Below are 20,762 nucleotides of genomic sequence, written 5' to 3'. Positions count from 1 at the left end.
CTGCACAACCAACCAAGGCCAAGGTTACATATTATCAATCAATAGTTCACAAGTTACATGCAGTGCCTATAAAAAAGTATTCACTGATCCCCCCGGCCCCAGAAGTTTTCATGTTTTATTGTTTTACAACATTGAATCACAGTGGATTTTATTCGGCTTTTTTGACACTGATCAACAGAAAAAGACTCGTGTCAAAAATGAAAACAAATTTCTACAAATTAGTATAAATTTATTACAATTATTAAACACAAAATAATTGATTGCATAATTACTCACCCCTTTCAAATCAGTATTTAGTAGATGTCTTTGGTAGCAATTGCAACCTTGAGTCTGTGTGGATAGGCCTGCAATTTTTCCATTTTCTTCTTTATAAAACTGCTCAAGCTCTGTCAAGTTGCATGGGGATCGTGAGTGAACAGCCACAAATTCTCATTGGATTGAGGTCTGGACTCTGACTTGGCCACTCCAGGGCATGAACTTTGTTGCTTTTAAGCCATTCCTGTGTAGCTTTGGCTTTATGCTTGGGGTCATTGGTTTGCTAGAAAACAAATCTTCTCCCAAGTCGCAGCTCTCTTGCAGACTGTATCAGGTTTTCACTAGGATACCCCTGTACTTTGCTGCATTCATTTTACCCTCTACCTTCACAAGCCTTCCAGGGCCTGCTGCAGTGAAGCATCCTCACAGCATGAAGCAGTCACCACCATGCATCACAATAGGGATGTTGTGTTTTTGATGATGTGCAGTGTTCAGCTTACACCAAATAGAACATTTAATCTAATGGCCAAAAAGCTAAATTTTGGTTTCATCAGACCATAGAACCTTCTTCCAGCAGACTTCAGAGTCTCCCACATGCTTTATGGCAAACTCTAGCCTATATTTCTAGATTCTGAGAACACTCAGTCCTCTTTTATTGTCATGTAGAAATGCATACATGCATTAAGAAATGATACAATGTTTTTCCGGAGTGATATCACAGAAAACTAGACAAACCAAAGACTAACACTGACAGAACCACATAATTATAACATATAGTTACAGCAGTGCAAAACAATACCATAATTTGATGAAGAACAAACCATGGGCACGGTAAAAAAAAGTCTCAAAAGTCCCCGAGTCGATCGACTCCTGAGTCCCCGATAGCAAGCGGTAAAAGGGAGAAACTCCCTGCCATAAACCTCCAGGCACCGTCAACTTGTCGATGCCTTGGAAGCAGCCGACACTGAGTCCATCCGTCCAAAAACTTCAAGCCTCTGACCAGCCTCCCGAGCGCCATCTTCTGCTGAGTGCCTTTGACCTAGCCTCGGCTGCTGAAACAATCAAAGCCGAGGATTTCGGGACCTCCTACTCCGGAGATTCCAGTTACCACACAGTAGCAGTGGCAGCAAAGCGGGCATTTCAGAAGTTTTGCAGATGTTCCTCTGTACTCTTACGTCTGTCCGTCAAATCAGAATTGTGCACGGTCCCCTACTTGACAGATAACAGATATTCATCACTGGAAAGGCCGCGCGTGCTGCCGTCGCGCCGCCATCTTCTCCTCTTAATTAACCCCAAGACATGTGCCTTTTTTCAATAGTGGCTTTCTTTTTGCTACTCTCCCATAAAACTGCAACTGGTGAAGTACCCTGGCAGCAGATGTTGTATGCACAGTCTCTCCCATCTCAGCCAATGAAGCTTCTAACTCCTCCAGAGTTGTTATAGGTCTCTTGGTTGTCTCCCTCACTACTTTATACTTTATTGTCGCCAAACAATTAATACTACAGCGTACAATCATCACAGCGATATTTGATTCTACGCTTTGCGCTCCCTGGATTACAAATCGATAGTAAATAGTAAAACTTTAAATTATTAATCATAAATAGAAAATAGAAAAGGGAAAGTAAGGTAGTGCAAAAAAACTGAGAGGCAGGTCCGGATATTTGGAGGGTACGGCCTAGATCCGGGTCAGGATCCGTTCAGCAGTCTTATCACAGTTGGAAAGAAGCTGTTCCCAAATCTGGCCATACGAGTCTTCAAGCTCCTGAGCCTTCTCTCGGATGGAAGAAGGACGAACAGTGTGTTCGCTGGGTGGGTCGTGCCCTTGATTATCCTGGCAGCACTGCTCTGACAGTGTGCTGTGTAAAGTGAGTCCAAGGATGGAAGATTGGTTTGTGTGATATGCTGGGCTATGTTCACGATCTTCTGCAGCTTCTTCCGGTCTTGGACAGGACAACTTCCATACCAGTCCCCTTCTTGCACTGTCACTCAGTTTTTGAGGATAACCTGCTCTAGGCAGGTTTACAGCTGTGCCATATTCTTTCCATTTCTTGATGATTGACTTAACTGTTCTCCAAAGGATATTCAGTGACTTGAAAAGTTTCTTGTATCCATTGCCTAACTTGTGCTTTTCAATAACTTTTTCACTGAGTTACTTGGGGTGTTCTTTTATCTTATTGGTGAAGTTTTTGCCAGGATACTGACTCACCAGCAGTTGGACCTTCCAGATACAGGTGTATTTTTACTACAATTAATTGAAACACCTTGACTGCACACAAGTGATCTCCTTTTGACTAATTATATGACTTCTAAAACCAGCTGGCTGCACCAATGATGATTTGGCATGTTGTATTAAAGAAAATGAATACTTATAGGGGATGAATACTTATGCTATCTTTTTAATATATTTGTAATTAATTTAGATCACTTTGTAGAGAGCTGTTTTTGCTTTGACTTGGAAAAATTCTTTTTCTGTTGATCAGTGTCAAAAAAGCCAAATTAAATCTACTGTAAAAACAATAAATCATGAAAACTTCTTGGGGGGGGGGAGTGAATACTTTTTATAGGCACTGTATTTTAATGACCTCATCATTATTTTCAGTTTTTCAAGGTCAAATCTCAGCTGGCTGTTTTTTGGCTTGTTGATTCTCCTCAAGCGCACTCTGATGTTCATCATGATAAGGTTATGGTCACTGCCCACGTCTGGTACTAGGAATGTTCTGGTCTTCGATCTGTTCACACCAGATTTATGCTGTCTTTGCACCAGGATGTAGCTAATCTGGTGATGTTGACCACTGGGGGCATGCCAGGTCCATCTTCGAGATGCTTTGTGCTCTCCAAGTGTGTTCGACAGCACCGTGTTGTTATAACTGGCAAATACCAGCAGGTGTAGTCCCCCTCTTTGGAGGTGGCATTGCATGAGGGGCCGATGAGATCCCCCCCACTCATCTTGTGTGTCTCTGCCCACCTTGGCATTCCAGTCACCCTGAATGATCAAAATATCTTTTTTGTCCACCTTGTCGATGACATCTTGTAGTTTCTTATAGAATTCTTCAATGTATTCATCGTCGTAGTCTGTTGTTGGGGCGTAGACTTGTGCCACTGTGATGTTGAATGGCTTTACTCGCAGGTGGATGGTCATGAGCCTGCTTGACACTGGTTGGCATCCTAGGACTGCATTCTTGATGGATTTGTTGACTAGGAACCCTACGCCATTTTCATGTCTATTCTCTTCTCCGCTATAATAGAGTACATGTCCTTCCTCAGTTTGCACTTCTCCAGCATTCTTCCATCTGGCTTCACAGAGCCCGAGGAGGTGCCATTTGTATCTTTCCATCGCATGCATGAGTTCCTTGAGTTTCCCTGCTTGGTTCAGCGTTCTTACATTCCATGTGGTGATTGTGATGTTCTCTCTGCCACGGATCTTCTGTTTCGATTCTTCTGAAGAATTTCAGGCAGCAGTTGGGGGAAGTTTGCATCAATACTCCTCTTTGATGAAGACCTGGTAGCCAACACAAATAACCTTAACACAGTGATGACGGAAACAACAAGCATGATCCTGGCGCAAAGCCGTTGCAAGTCTAAACCATGGGTCACTAACAAGATACTGGATATATGTGACGCAAGAAGGAAATTAAAGAAAGATGAAAAACACAGCAGAGGGAAGAACAGAATACAGGAAAATCAACAAGGAAGTCAGGTTGGAAATGAAGGAAGCAAAGCAAAGATGGATAGCTGAACAATGTGCGGACATTGAAGACAGCCTCTCCAACAACAACACAAAGAAGGCATTCCAACTGGTGAAAGATCTTACCAAAGAAAAACCAAAGTGAACACCATCCAAGACAAAAATGGCAAAAGTCTCACAGAAGGAAAGAAAATAATGGAAAGGTGGACAGAGTACTGTTCAGAACTATACAACTACCAGAGCAAAGGAGATCCAAGTGAGCTCTATGTGCAGGAATCTTCCAATGAGAATGACTATCCAATCATGCGTGAAGACGTTGAAACTGCAATACGATCACTGAAGTGCGGGAAGTCAGCAGGAGTTGACAACATCCCTGCTGAACTGCTGAAGCATGGAGGAGAGGCCACGATAGACATACTTACCACTATCTGTAATAAGATCTGGCAGACAGGTGAATGGCCAACACCTTGGACTCAGTCGCTGATCACTGTGCTTCCCAAGAAAGGCAATCTCCAACTTTGCCAGAATTACCGTACCATCAGTTTGATCAGTCATGTAAGCAATGTAATGCTCAGAATCATCTTGAGCAGACTGAAACCTCAGGCAGAAGACATCATTGCCGAGGAACAAGCAGGCTTCTGTAAGGGCAGAAGCGCTACTGAGCAGATTTTCAACCTCTGCACCCTTTGTGAGAAACACCTTCAGCACCAGAGAGAGTTTTACCACATCTTCATAGACTTCAAGAAGAAATTTGACAGTTCTGGCATGATGCCTTATGGGCCACTATGAAGAAATTCAACATGGGGCAGAAGCTGATTCATACAATCCATCAGCTTTACACCAAGGCAACCAGTGCAGTACTCGCTCAGGGCACCATCGGGAAGTGGTTCTGTACATCTGTAGGAGTCTGTCAGGGCTGCCTCTTCTCCCCCACTCTCTTCAATGTCTTCCTGGAAAGAATCATGGTTTTTGCCCTTGAAGATCATGTAGGCACAGTCAACATCGGAGGGAGGAACATCACAAACCTAAGATTTGCTGACGACATTGATGGACTTGCAGGAAAAGAGGACAAACTGGCCAACCTGGTCAACCATCTTGACAGAGCCTCCACAAAGTTTGGAATGGAAATAAGTGCCAAGAAAACCAAGCTCATGGGAAATGCCAACGGTGCCATCACAACAAACATCTCAGTCCATGGTCATAAACTTGAGACAGTGCAGCAGTTCAAGTACCCGGGGGCAATCATCAGTGATGAAAGATCAAGACCAGAAGTCCTGGCAAGAACAGCACAGACAATGACTGCACTATCCAAACTCAAGACAATATGGAGGGACAGCAACATCACTATGAAGTACAAGATCAGACCCCTGCATGCATTGGTATTCTCCATCTTCGTGTACGCATGCGAGACATGGATCCTCACAGCAGAGCTACAGAGGAAGATACAGGCACTGGAAATGAGATGCTATCGCGGCATTTTGGGCATCTCATACTTGGACCACATCACAAACCAGCAGGTCCGCAAGACCATCCAGCACCACATTGGCCCCCATGAAGACCTTCTCACAATGGCGAAGAAAAGAAAGCTGAGATGGTACGGTCACATAACAAGATCCAGTGGCCTTGCAAAGACCATTCTACAAGGAACTGTGGAGGAGAAAAGAAGGAGAGGTAGACAGAGGAAATGATGGATGGACAACGCTAAAGAATGGACAGGGAAAACATTTGCGGTGACCCAGGCTCTGGCACACAACCGCGACAGATGGAACAGACTGGTGCAAAGCTTATCACGACGGTGCCCCAACAACTCCTCCAGGAGTTAAGGATGCAAGGAAGGAAGGAATCATTATTTTAAAGGAAACTGTAATATTCCTGAAGTGAATGAAGTTCAAATTATTTGCCTTCACATAAGTTGATCCTTACTAGAAGTATGAGATAGGGCTATGGTTGTATAGTAGGAACTCTTGCATTAGTTCAACAATAGTCTTCCTTGACTAGTGTTCAAATATCATTCTTATCATTTGTAGCATTCTTCATGGTCAACAGGTAAGTCCGTTGCACTATTTACACTTAGAAATTTCTTGTCTACTTGCTTCTATTAAATTATATTCTTTTATTGCATAATAATATAATGTTGATATCCTCCTAATTTGCATATATCTACAGGGAACATAATGTGGTGATTTCCCCAGGAAAGTATTAGGAGCGCAGTATCATATAGCTTATTCATAATTCTTTATCTAGAGCTCTGTGTTTATATTTTTCCCCAAATCATACCTGTTTAATTTACATTTTAAACTATAGATGCATTTAAATAGCTGGACTTTGTTGTGAACTCCACACATATTTTGAGTATTAGAATACAGGCTCTTTGTCTTTGGTGCTCAGGACTTTAGGATGTACTTTTGCTTTATAAAATTTGATACTTTTACCTACAGAATAAAGTAGTTTTATTCTGATTGGCTTAACGTTCCTCAGAGTTCTTATCTCTGAGGGGGCATTCCTTAAAGGGGATGCTCTTGCTAAACATTGCAGAAGGTTGTTGTGAGCAACTATAAGCTGCTGGACCAGCTGAATGAACAGAATGTAGGATATTATCTAAAAGGAGGTCGGGTACAGTCCAACTCGAGGTGGTGAATCCTTTCAGTGAATTTAGAAGGTTTTCCAAAGGCAGCATTAGTTTTCTCCTTTCAGTATTTTGCTTGGACCTTGGAAGCATATTGGAGGGTAGAAATCACACAATCACCCACATTCATCAATGGTTTCAATGGTTATGTAACTGAGAGCATAAGCATAACTTGTCTGGGTTGTATCGCTTGACTCCTCCTTCAATTCACTGAGCAATCACCAGAGGGCAGAGTGATCCTTTTGTCTGGTGTTTTTGGTTGAAATTTTTTGTTACTAGACTTCATTATTCTGGTTGGAATTATTGTTATTCCTTGAAGTGCTACATTAAGAGATTAATTAAGATGAAAAAAAATCCTTGCTGAGCCACAGTATTACTTGAAAATTAGGTCATTATTATCTCTGAACCAAACTGTAACTGGTACATGAATAGGAACAACACCTTGTATTCTGTCTGGGTAGCCTCCAACCTGATGACATGAACATTGACTTCTCTAACTTCCGTTAATGTCCCTCCTCCCGTTCTTACTCCATCCCTTATTTATTTATTATTTTTTCCCTTTTTTCTCTCTCTCTCTTTTCTCTCTCTGTCCCTCTCACAATCACTCCTTGCCTGCTCTCCATCTTACTCTGGCACTCCTCTCCCCCTTTCTTTCCCCCTAGGCCTCCTGTCCCATGATCCTCTCCCTTCTCCAGCCTTGTATCCCTTTTGCCAATCAACTTTCCAGCTCTTGGCTCCATCCCTCCCCCTCCTGTCCTCTCCTATCATTTCAGATCTCCCCCTCCCCCTCACACTTTCAAATCACTTATTATCTCTTCTTTCAGTTAGTCCTGACGAAGGGTCTCAGCCCGAAACGTGGACTGTGCTTCTTCCTATGGATGCTGTCTGGCCTGCTGCGTTCACCAGCATTTTGTGTGTATTACATGAATAGGCAGTTAACATACATCTGTGCTCTGTAACCCTGTGAGATGTGTATTTAATCACTAACAATCAAACATAGGGAGGTCATCACCAGTTGAGTTGCTATTTCTGTTGGGATTTTTGTAAAGTATTTTTACAAGCAGGAGCTGGCTTCCATCAGCAACTCAGAAGTATGTCTCCCTGTGGGACCTCCATATAAAATGATGTGTTCATTGGCCATTTTAACCACACTTGAGTAATCTGTGGAAAGTAGGTAGGAAAAATGGAACACATTAGCAAGGTTAGATTTGCATTGCATACATAACAGCGGGCTTGGCATACATGTCAAAAGGTTGTTTTCGTGGCAGTGAAGGACTCCCTTGAGCCTCACTGTCTTGTTATAGTGTGACTGAAAATCATTCTTTCCTCACCGTATGTTTATGCATTGCCTCATTTTCCTACAAGACTGACTAAACTTCAGAGGTACTTCACGGGGAGGTCTTGATGTCATGAGAGGAGAAAATTTGTTATTTTTGTAAATCTGCACCGAGAACAGAATTATAATTTCTATTCCTCTTATTTTTAAGAGGAACCTATGGTATCCCAAGCAACTCTCCTGCAACCTGGGAGAAACTTCCATGCAGTACACAGTGATTCTTCACGTCCCGTGGTGTCTTGCTGAGGTAGTGCCTCATTACCTCGGGGTTTCAGTTCCGTTAGTTCACCTGTACTCTGTGGCTAACCCTAATTTAATATCAGAGAGTGTATACAGTATACAACCTGAAATCCTTATGCCGCGAAACAGAGAGGGAAAAAATACCCAAAGAATGAATGACAGAAAGACCCAGAACCCCGAACTCCGCCTCCCCCACACAAGCAGCAGCAGAAGTGTTGACCCTCCCCTCTCTCCCTCCCATCTTGCTCCATCAAAAGCATCAACTTCCCACCAGCCGTCATGCAAGCAGTAGCAAGCATCCAGAGATCGTGACCTAGTGCCCATCAAAAGCTACTGTTAATTCCAACATTTCAACACCTCAACAGACCCTTTCTCTCACTAGCGAGGGAAAGAGAGATCTCGCTCCTACCACTGTGAAAGGGGAGGCTAGCACCTCACTGTTCCAATGTTACAATCTGCAGGCAACAGACTCTCACAAGAGAGGGGAGAGGGAGAGGAAGATCACTCGAGTGCAGAGGCCTCTGACAGCTGCGCCCTTAAGTCGGCAACATTGGCGAGGAATCGAGTCGTGCTCAGGACTGCACCCCGAAAGTGCATGTTTTCTAAGCCACTGCTGGAGATCTCAATGCAGGTTGCTTGGCAAATTCGGAAAGCGAGAACCCACCACCAATGAAGAACATAGTTTGAACAAGAACATAGCTGTAGATCATGGACTCCAACAGGACCCCAGCCACTTTGAAAAGGGAAAAAGAGACATGAGAATAGGATATTTAAATTGTTTCGTACTCCCCTTCTTCCATTTAGTTAACACATCTACACTGTGTTGGTCTGATTGTCTGGGGTTTCCACTCAGTTAAGTACTTGTGCAAGGGGAAAACCAGCAGTAGGAGAGACAGACAGACAGATAGTCAAACACAGTGCCAGATGTTGAGAGGGGGCCACACAAACAGGCATTAGAAAAAAAATCACACATTAAAAAAAAGTAGAAGCAGGAGTTAGCCATAGGCCCAAGGTGCCTAATGTCACTGATTAAGTTTGTAGTTAATCAGTACTTGGCCTCGGTTTCACTTTTCTCTTTCCTCATAAACCCAGCTACCGCCATAGAATAAAGGTCTGTCCACCTCTGCCTTAAATATGTTATTCTACCTCCACAGCTCTCTAGTATACAGAATTCCAGAGTCTGGTATCCTTCTGAGAGGAGAAATTCCTCCTTTCCTCTGCCCTAAAAGAATGACTCCTTATGCAGAAGCAATGTCCCTAGTCCTGGATTTCCCCAATGACAGGAAACATCTTGTCAACATCTATGCTGTCAGGTGCCTACGTATTCAATAAGTTCAAAGTGGGGGAAGAGATAGAGAGGAACTACCCGAAGGGTGGCAGAGAAAATGAAAAGGATATGCTGGAGGAGGGCAAGAGAGAAAGAAGATCACAAAATGGGACTAAGAGTTTTTGTCCATTTGTACAATGTGTTGTTACAAGAGTGTTTTATTACTGGAGCCATAGAGTTTTACTTTTATTAGCTCATTGTTCCATCTCTCTGAAGTTGAGAATCCCTGATGATGTGTGGGAGGCAGTAAGTTGCAAAAGCCTATATATAGCTTTACTAAATTTATAACTTGTTTTTGTATGGGTGGTGCAACAGTTAGCACCCCCACCTCAAACCTCCAGGGACTGGGAGTGACTTCAGCTGCACCATTTGTGGAGTTGGTACATTCTCCCTGTGACCATGTGGGCTTCTGTCAATTGTTCTAGTTTCCTCCAATGCCCCAATGATATAACAGCAGGTTAATTGGCAACCCTAAAATTACTTCTTAATGTAGGCAAACAGCAAAAGAATCAAACAGGGTTTGAGGAATTGGTAAGTGACAGAGAATAAGATGCAAGGGTTTTGGGAAATGAGAGCATGAAGCGGACTGTTGAATGCTTAGCCAGAGCTGATATGGACTCAATGGACTAAATGGCCCCTTTCTATATTGTATTAAGTAGGTAAAAGTAAAACAAAGTTAAAATAACTTCAGTTAGTTCTTTAAGTTAAGTCAGTCATATTTGCTTGGTGTTGTGCACTTCAGTTGGCGTTGAAAATATCAAAGAAAACGCTTTGTTCATTTGGTAATTGTTCCCTTTGATTTATAAAAATTCTTGATCATCCTGTTAAAAAACAAGGCACATTTTTAGAACAGCACTGTATGGGTCTTTTGGCCCATGATGTTGTGTTGACCTATATAAACCTACTCCATGATCAATTTAACCCTTCCCTCATACACAACCCAAAATCCACCATTTTCTTACATCCCTGTGCCTATCTAAGAGTTTCTGAAATGTCCCTATCCACAACTTGCACCACGCCGCCAGCAGTGTGTTCCAGGCACCTACCACTCTGGAAAAACAACCTACCTAAGACATCTCCCCCTAAATTTTCTTCCACTCGCCTGAAACAAATGTCCTCTGATATGGCCCATTGCTACCTTCAGAAAAAGGCGTTGTCCATCCACTCTGTCTATGCCTTTCATATCAAGTAATCTCTCATTCTCCTTCACTCCAAAGAGAAAATCCTGAGCTTGCTCACCCTTTTCCCCAAAGACGTATTCTGTAATCATGGTAAATCTCCTCTGCACCTTCTCAAAAGCTTCCTCATTGCTCTTGAACTCAAGGACCTAACTAACGAAGGCCAACACATTCTCAACCACCTTATCAACGCACAGCAACTTTGAGCAATCCATTTACTTGGACCACCCAAGGTCCCTATGTTCTTTCACACTGCTAAGAATCCTGCCATTAACCTAGTACTCTGCCTTCAAGTTAGATCTCCCAAAGTGTATCACTTCACACTTTTCCAGATTGAAATCCACCTGCCATTTATCTGTCCAGCTCTGCTTCCTGTCTACATCTTGTTATAACCTACAACAACCTTCTACAATGTCCACAACACAATAAACTTTCATATTATCTGCAAACTTACTAACCCACCTTACCATTTCCTGAATCTAGTCATTTATAAAAAAAAATCACAAAGAATAGGAGTACCAGAATGTATCCTGGCAGAATGCCACTAGTCACCAACTTTCAGACATAGTGCATTCCATTTACTACCACCCTGTGCCTTCTGTGGGCAAGCCAATTCTAAATCCATGCAGCCAAGTTTCCCAGGATCCCATGCCTCATGATGTACTGGTGAGCCTACCATGGAGAATCCTGTCAAATGCCTTACTAAAATGCATATACACCACATCCACAGCTCTAACTTCATCAATTTGTTTTGTCACCTTTTTGAAAACCTGCCCCTTACAAAGCCATGCTGACTATCCCTAATAAGACAATGGTTCTCGTAAAGCCTGTCCCTTAAGAATCCTCTCCATTAGTTGGCCAACTACTATCATAAGACCCAGTGGTCTATAATTCCTAGGATAATCCCTATTACTTTTCATGAACAATAGAATAACATTTCCCATCCTCCAGTGCGTCCAGAGAGGACGCAGAGATCATTGTCAACAACCTAGCAATCACTTCCGTCAACTCCCGGGTCATCTTTTTGGCCCTGGGGACTTATCTAATGTTTTTCAGAAGCTCCAAGGCTGCCACTTTCTTGACCTTGACATGGTCCAGAACAATAATCTCTTTTACACTGACCCCACATTCATCTGTCCCTCTGCCCCCTGAAAGAAATATTCATTGAGAACCTCCCCTACTTCCTCCAACTCCAGACACCTATTTCCTCTTTTATCCCTGATCTACCTTCAATTTAGTCATCCTCCTAGACACCTTAGAGTTTACCTTAATCCTACTTGCCAAGGCCTTCTCATGTCCCCTTCTGGCACATTTTTAAGTCCCTTCTTAAGTTCCTTGCTTGCTATCTTGTAAATCCAGTCTAATTTTCATTTCCTAACCTTAAGTATGCTTCCTTCTTCCTCTTAACTAAATATTCTACCTCTCTTGTGAGCCATATCACCCTACCATCCTTTCCCTGTCTCATTTGGACAATCCTATCCACAACCCCATGGAAATCCTCCCTAAACAACTTCCACATTTCTGCTGTACGCTTCCCTGAGAACATCTGTTCCCAATGTATGTCCTCAGGTTTCTGCCTAATACCGTCATAATTAGCCCTGCCCCAATTAAATACTTTCCCATATCGTCTATTCCCATCCTTGTCCAGGGCCATGCGAAAGGTCAGGGAGTCGTGATCACTGCCTCCGAGATGCTCACCCATCAAGAGATTAGTCACCTGACCAGGTTCGTTTACTTGTACTGGATCCAGTATGGCCTCTCGATCCACAGGTTGTCTCAGGAATCCTTGTTGACGCACTTCGCAATTGAATACAAAAGATGAACTGAACTGAACAGTGCAAAGCAGAAGAAAACAAGGAGCATTATAACTGTGACTTTCAATAGATATCTTTTCTGCTACTTACTATTAAGTATTATCAGTCATGTTCAGCAGAATCCCATCAGTAACATGGATTTATTCAAGGCTTATACTGTAACTCCTTAACAGCACAGTTTTAATATTAAAGTTAAATACTTGGAAATAAAATCAGTGCTAGGAGAGGAAACAAGTTGGGCCACAAGCACCCAGCAACGGAGTTTATTCTGGAGGAATAACCATGTGGAGTAAATAAATACACGTAGAAGAAACATTGCTTAATGGCAGTCATTGGTGCTAACTTCTGTTTACTTGCTGATTGTGTTTGCAGGATTCAGCTCCTGCCAGTTTCTCTTTACTTCATTTTGTCTGAGGAGCTGAAAGCTTTTCCCTCAGACTGTTTTTACAGATGTTTGAATTCCTTGGGTGATAACTGACAGGTATGCAATGATGTACGTATGGTAAGGTTTGAAAAAGAGCCCTGCTGTTCTTGAAGGATATTTCTGCCCAAGGTGCTGATTTCCAAACACCTGTGGAATGTTTTAATCTGCTTAAATAGAGTAAATTGAAACTTACAAGTGTGCAATGACTTCACTGAAAGGGGCCGCAGTTTGACAGGATTTCGATTCTGTTTATTCTTTTCTTGGCTGTGAATAAATCATTCAGATGATTAGTCTATCAGAGCCGTTAAAGATGCCAAGCTAGTAAAAGGGAACGTAGGCTGAAGACTCATGGTGTAGAAACTCTAATGTTCATTAATTGGTGTGTTAGATGATTGAGGGAGCAGCAGGCTAAAGACCATTTCAGTGTGATGTCTGAAGACTTACTCTTGTTCATAAATGAATAAGTAGCACCTGAGACAAGGCCAGGTTCAGGAGGATCAGTGATTGGGAGCAGGGGTGGAATTTCAGCAGTTGTAAGTGCGATCAGAACCTCTGTAATTATGCAAACAGTTGGGTGTAGGGATGGGCTGATAGAGACTGGGTCCTCCATCATGGGTATGGTGAATCAGGCGGTCAGGAGCAAAAGAGGTTATCTCTGGGCTGACTGGAGGCACCAGGGTCTAGGGTAATTAGGAGGTTGGAGCCTGGGCTAATTGGAGACTTTATGGAGCTGGGTGGTTGCAGAAAGGAAGAGTAATGGAACTTAGAGTGCTCTGGGCTTTGGAGTTTTGGGGCCTGAACCATTTGGGATTTGGGGTCCAAACAAGGTACTTTAGAGCACTTCAGAGGGGGAACATAAAAGCAAATACCTGAAAGAAGGAAAGCTAAATGTTGATAATGAAGAGTTATGAAGATAATGAAGAGCCTGGTTCAAATTGGCAGTTTTTGAGGAAGACGTTGAAAGAAAGAAGTAAGAGATGGGGATAATAGACAAATCAAGGTAGAAGTAACAGAGATCTCTGAAACCCTTTGATTGAGAAAATTGCCTTTAAGCACTTGGGGATTTAAGAAGAGATAACTTGTGATGGCTGAATGAAATGAGTAAAACTGGCAAAGTGTCCAGAAGCTTATTGGAAGAAAAGTGTAGATGGGCATGGCAGCTGGAGATAACCTGAACAGCACAGAGCTCCTGAGAGGATGAGAAGAACGTCCCGCTCCCAATCAGTGGTTTCTACTTTCTTCAGAAGTACTGCTCTACACCAATCTCTCTTTACCATCACCTACTGTTGAAAATAATGATGAACATCAATTAATGATAAAACCTGGCATTAAGACCAGCTTATTAAGACCAGGTAGGCATTTCTTGCCTACCTGGACGAGGCCGGGGGCAGATGAGCAATTTCCCCCCAGCTGATATCTCACGGCCCTCATTTGAGATTTAACGTTTAGTATTTTAGAGCACTTTGTACAATAGGCATCCCTCTAATGTTATGTTTTTTTTTTGCTTATTTCTTTTTTATACATGTCTGAGCTGGTATGTTTTTGTTGATCTCATTGTTTTTTTTTGAAAATTTTGAAAATAAAAGTATTTTTTAAAAAAGACCACCTTTATGTAAAGACAGTTGTGTTCTTCAACTTACAATGGGTGGTTCTGGGAGAAAGTGTTTAATTATATGGATATTGCATAGATTTGAGTACCAGTCCTCACAGACCAAAATATTAAAGTGTCTCTAATTAAGGTGGTAAGTATGATCAAATTAAGTATAATGGAGAGAAATAATTTCCTCTGTTGAAAATCCAGAACAAAGCTCTTAAGGTTAGAGCTCAACCATGTTATTGAAGCTGGATCAAATGAAAAATTTCACTAGTGAGATTTTAATAGACTGTGGTTGAGATGGTGTGCTTAAGGTTACAGAGCCCTGAGCATGAGCGTTCCCATGGCTCAGTACATGTCACTATTCAGGGGGAAAGGGAGCTTATGCCAATAATATACCTGGGGATGATCGATGTTCTTATTCTGAAAAAAAATAAACATTACTTAACTGGACACCATGTTGAGCTGCAGGGCTTGTATTAGTCCTGCATTGCTATATGACTCTGCAACCATGCTCCTCCTATGTGTTGTTGCCCGAGTAAGAGCTGTATCAGTGCATATCAAATCAAACAGCAATGAGACAAAGTTCAAAGTACATTTACTATCGAAGTATACATACATTATACAACATAGAAATTTACAGCACATTACAGGCCCTTCGGCCCACAGTGTTGTGCCAACCATATGACCTACTCTAGAAGCTGCCTAGATTTTCCCTACTGCATAGCCTACTGAGATTCTTCTCCTAAACAAACAGCCACAAAACAAAGAAACCCAAAAAAAAGCCATATATTAAAAAAGACCATCGAATACCCAATGTGCAGAGAGAAAAAATACCACATCATGCCTGTAATAAAAAAGAATCCATAAAAAAAAGAACCCATATAAAAAAAAGGAAGACAGTCGAATGTGCAGAGAAAAAAAACCCGCAGGCAAATAGCATTCTGAACTGGTTGGCAAGAGAGTCCCATAATTCAGTGCAGAGCCAACTAAACCTCGTGGAGTGGCAATCTGAGCCCGGCCCATCTCTCAGCTCAGGCCCTGACATCCTGACGCTTTCAATCTGGCCTAGCCCCTAAGTCGACATCCAGCATTGGGTTCAATTGCCTCAATATGCTCTGGAGCCTGGACTCCACTGCCGTGATTCGGCCTGAACCTGATCTTTCCACTTTGCTCCGGCACTGAAGTCACTGTCCAAGCATGGAGTTCACTTGAATTATTATACTCTGGGGCATCTGACGTTGAAAAAATAATTTTCTTTTTAACTAATGTTGATTATAGAATTAATATTGACTTTGCATTCCCCTCTCAGATGTGCAGTGAATTGTCAGCCTGGATTTAATACCCTGTCGCTCTTAGAAGAGGTTCAGATAAATCAGGCCAGAAAAGCAACGAGTTTTCTTACTCGTTCAGTTTGAGATTACAGTTTGTAATATACATACTGTTGCACAGACTTTAACTGTTATACACAAGGATCACAGTCAGTAGATCAGGATGACTGGAGCCACAGCCCTTGGTAGTGTGGCTGATCAAACCAGCTGGCTGTCAGCTGCACAGCATGTTCATTGTGTGATGCAGTCAGAGGTTAGAGTCTCAGATTTGGTCCCGTGCCAAGTAATAGATGCGTTAGCAATGGTAATAACAGAACAGGCAGTGCCTAACACTTTAGGATCACACCAGGAACTACAACAGCTTTACCATCCAGCCTAGCATAAAAATACATAAGGAATCAGGCCAATAAAAATAAATACAGGAAAGTATTTTCTACAAAAATGAGTCCTATAAGCAGCAAACATGAAGATTTGGGTCAGTTTAGATTTCAGCAAAGAAGGACAGAGAAATTGATTAAGAGGCAAAAATCCAGTATGGGATAACCCTGAGAGGAATGTAAAAACTTCGATAAATATTTAAAAATCAAAGATTACAAGAGAATTCATAATAGGGATTAAGAAATTGCAGAACAGTAAATGTATTTGTTCTGTTTTCATTGAAGAGGAAATATAAGTCACTGTGGGGAACCAAGAAACTAATAAAGTTGAGAAGCTAAAGGAAATTAGTATAAGTAAGAAAATAGTGTTGTAGAAATTAATTAAATTGAAAGCTGATAATTTGCATCCCAGAGTAAGAACAGAGATAGCTTTGGAAATTGCGGATGTATTGGTTATCATTTTCCTTTATCTGTACTTAAGGAATAGTTTCATTATTGGAGAATGATCATTGTAACACGAAATGCTGGAGGAACTCAGCAGGTCAGGCAGCATCTATGAAAATGAATAAACAGCCAATGTTTTGAGCTGGGACCCTTTCTTCAGGACTGGGAGGGAAGAGGGAATATGCCAGAATAGAAAAAGTGAGGGGAAGGGAAGGAAAGGAGGACTAGCTAGAGAGTGATCGGTGAAGCCAGGTGAGTGGTAAAGATAAAGGGCTAGAGCAAAAGTAATTTGATAGGAGAGGAGAGTGGACCTGGGGAGATAGGTAAGAAGGAGGGGCATCAGGGGGAGGTGGTAGGCAAGAGAAGAAGAGGTAAGAGGCCAGAGTGGAGAACAGAAGAGGGAAGGAAGAGGGATTTTTTTTTTAAATTACAGGAAGGAGAAATCGATGTTGATGCCATCACCTTGGAGGCTACCTAGATGAAATATGAGATGTTGTTCCTCCACCCTGCAAGAGGAGGCCCTGGTCGGACATGTTGGAATGGGAATGGTGTTATAATCACAATTGTAACCTAATTTTTTTAGAAATGAGAGAGAAAGAAAACAGAAAGACTAGTTAACCTAATGTCAGGACTGGGGGAAGTACTCGATGCTGTTATAAAAGATGAAGTAATAGGATGCTTATTATTAAAATATTAATTATAAGAAAATACTAAATGGATTAGATAAAATTGGCATGTACTTCCAGAAGTGGAATCCTGTTTTACAAACTTACTAGATCTGTAAAACAGACTTGCTTGACTTACCCATTTTTGAAGAAACAGTTGGTTAAGTAATTAAAGGAAATCCAATGAATTTTGAGTACTTAATTTTTTTTAGTTTTTGGAAAACTTTTGATAAAGACCCTTATAAAAAGATTAGTGATAAGATTAGGGTGTGTGCTATTGCAGGTAAAGCTTACTGACTGAAATTCAGCAAGAATATAGTAACAAAAACCTTGACTCATTTTTCGGCTTGAATCTAGTTACTGTGCAATGGTTTGTGACTTGTAGAATTCCTTTATACTTAACATGTACAATGCAGTGTCATCGAGTTGTAGAACACAGAATCTGCCCTTTTACCCCGCCACATCTATGCTGTGTCCTGCCATGCCTTGCAGATCTAAATGCCTCTTAAACATAGTGATTGTGTCTGACTCTTCCATCTGCTCTGGCAGTGAGGGTTCCAGATCACTTGCCCTCTGGGTAAAAAAAGAACTTACTCCTCAGATCCCATTTAAAACTTTGCTCTTAAACGTACATAATCTTGAGTTTCATATCCTGACCATGGGGAGAAAGAACTTGAATATCTATCCTTTCTATGCCTCTCCTAATCTTACTTATTTCTATTGGGTCACCCCTCAACCTTCTCTCTCTAGGAAAAACAATCCCAGCCATTCCAACTTCTCACTATAACTAAACGTTTCCAATCTAGGCAACATCCTAGTGAGTATCCTCTACACTCTCTCGAGCACAACCACATCCTTCCTACAGTGTGGCAACCAAACCCTCCCAGTGCAGCCTAACTGGTGTTTTGCAGTTAGTGTCACTGATAACATTTAAAGAGATGTAATGAATCTGTGGAGAAGGCTCTGGTTTTGTTTTTCTTTGTCTTAAATTTGCTTGGAGCTGTGAATTTTTTTGAGCTATGAAGAATCACGAGGTTTGAATTACTGAGATTCCTTCAGTGTAGGAAGCAGCCGCTTTTGGACAGTCAGAAGGTCATGCCTAGTGAGAGGTTACTTTTAATATTCTCAGAGGTTTATGGACTCCTTGAACAAGATTTTCCTTTATGTTATAAAAAAACGTTCAATGCATCTGGCTGCACTTAAGCCTTTGATGGGGTGGAGGTGGGGGAGGTAAACAAAAATTAAGGGTCGTTATTGTTAAAGTTATCCAGAGATGATGCTTTTAATAACATTTCTAAGAATACTAATTTCATACTTTTTACTCCCATCATTTTAGATCCTTTCCACTTTAGTTAAAGGAATCTCAAAACCAGTGACATGCAAGATCCGTATTTTACCATCTGTAAGTGTGCAAGTATTTGTTCATGTTCTAGATCTTCATAACTTTCATTGTCACAGCTTCTTTACTGTTTCTGTATAGGTAGAAATTGTTACTGATAGATTCATCACAACTGGATTCGTAATCCAGAGACTTGTACTGACAATACAGTGTATGCAAACTTAAATTCAACATTTTTTAAAATCTGCAAATATGTGGTCCACTAAAAGTGACTGTTAAGCTATCAGATTGGTATCAAATTCTATTTGTATTATTAATATTTATAAAACCTGCAAACTCACCGGATCTGGCCATGTGTGATTTCTATCGCATTCCTATGGTCCTTTATCTGCCTTCTGAAGTGATATAGCAACTCAGTCAATTACATGTGATCCCTGTAGTTCAGGTAAATGAAATTCACCCTTCTAGAATTCTCAGCTCACTGCCTGAAAATTTAATATATGGAATAAAATTCATGATCACGGAATTTATGTGAGAGAAAAAAGTAATTTTTTTTCAACTCACATTTCTTGATAATGCAGCTTCACATTATGGAAAATCGTAAAATGGTAATGGGGTGGGGCACCTTTTCATCTAAACTTACATTTTAATGTTGTTTATCTGCATTGGTTGATGGGATTTTGACAAACCTCATCAATTTAAATTTGTCATTAGTGTGTAAGCAGAGAGCCTCGAGGATTTTTTTTTCTTAAAGCAAGTTGATAGACCATACAGAATTTTCTCCTAGATGTTGGTGTGGCATATCAAACCCAAATAAGTATGAGATACAGAAAATGTATCGAGTTGTGACAGGGGCACAGAAAATGGGATCGATCATCAATTGCTGTAGCAGAGTTAGCACATATGAGCATGATTTCTTATTACAAAACCCTTGAGTTGATCTTTTCTACTGAGTAGCAAACAACCTGATGAATGAACTCAGCAGACTGAGTAGCATTTATTAAGGAAAAGAAATTGTCGATGTATTGGGTCGAAACTCTTGAGAGTGGAGAGAAGAGGTTCTCTCTCCACCCCACAGATGCTGCTCAACCCACTGAGTTCCTCCAGCAGATTGTTCCTTGCTCCAGTTTCCAGCATCTACAGTCTCTTGTGTCTCTTTTCTATGAAGTATATGGCCTCTCCTCTTTAACCTCATTCCATATGCCCTTGAATCTGTTTACCATCTTCAGGACACCTTGGAATAAGGTAAAACCTTGAAGTTTTACACCAGTTGCATGATGTTATAAATAATTAGGTATTCTGGGACCTTCCAAGCTAGTTCTGCATACTATTTTTGTTGAAAATCTAAGAACTGCTTTCAGATGACTGCTCCCTCTGCGCTGTTGGCACTGAACAGTCAAATGTTTCATAGCGAGCCTTGAATCACACTTTTTTCTTGCAACTGCAGAGGCACTGAAATTGTGAGTGGTTGCTGGTCTAGATGTTCAAAGTGGTTGTCGTGTGTTGCACATGTTTTGGTTGTAGACCCAAGATTTCAGATTTTACTCACACCCAGGACCCAAGGAAACCAGGTGCTATTTTTTTAAACAATATTTGGCCAAATAAAGCAATATCCTACCAGTTGAAACTTTTTTTGCCTCTGTAATTGGCATTGCATAACACACTGGGAAGTCAAGTTGCATTAGTTCATTCTGAAAGAAACTCTTCCCAGCTCGCTCTTCACATACAGGACACAGGAGGTGGCTTCCCCAGCTGAGGAAGATGCAGGCTGTTTAGGATGAAGGCGAGAATAAGTTCCTTCACTCAGCAAGTGGTGAGGTTTTGAAATTCTCTATCCTGGAGGCTGTGGAGACTCGGTGTTTGAGTTTATTCTTAACAGAGAGTAACAGATTCCTGGATATTAAGGAAATGAGGAGTATGGGGATGATGAAGGAAAATGGAACTCAGCCATGATCTTAATGAATGGAGCAAACTCAAAGGGCCAGATAACCTCCTGTTCCTATTTCTGAAGGTTTTATTATTTATTTGGAAATTACAGCATTGTATTAGGTCCTTCCTATCCAATTAATCTGCACACTTCGTTACATCCAAATGACCAACCTTTTACCCTAATAATTTTTCTTGTTA

General features: G+C 41.3%; 1 protein-coding gene across 8 annotated transcripts in view; it reads left to right on the top strand.

The window, feature by feature from the left end:
* The window catches only part of dus2 (dihydrouridine synthase 2), a 148,530-nt gene that overhangs the window by 78,685 nt on the left and 49,083 nt on the right, over positions 1-20,762 (top strand). For all 8 annotated transcript variants that reach the window (XM_072279529.1, XM_072279530.1, XM_072279536.1 and 5 more), the window contains one exon: positions 18,633-18,698. In XM_072279529.1, the coding sequence (XP_072135630.1) occupies positions 18,633-18,698 (66 nt within the window). The remainder of the gene's footprint in view (positions 1-18,632; positions 18,699-20,762) is intronic.

Source organism: Mobula birostris, chromosome 15, assembly GCF_030028105.1.
Source record: "Mobula birostris isolate sMobBir1 chromosome 15, sMobBir1.hap1, whole genome shotgun sequence".
Classification (NCBI taxonomy): Eukaryota; Metazoa; Chordata; class Chondrichthyes; order Myliobatiformes; family Myliobatidae; genus Mobula; species Mobula birostris.
Note: the sequence above shows the minus strand (reverse complement) of the source record. Positions and strands in the feature narration are given on the sequence as shown.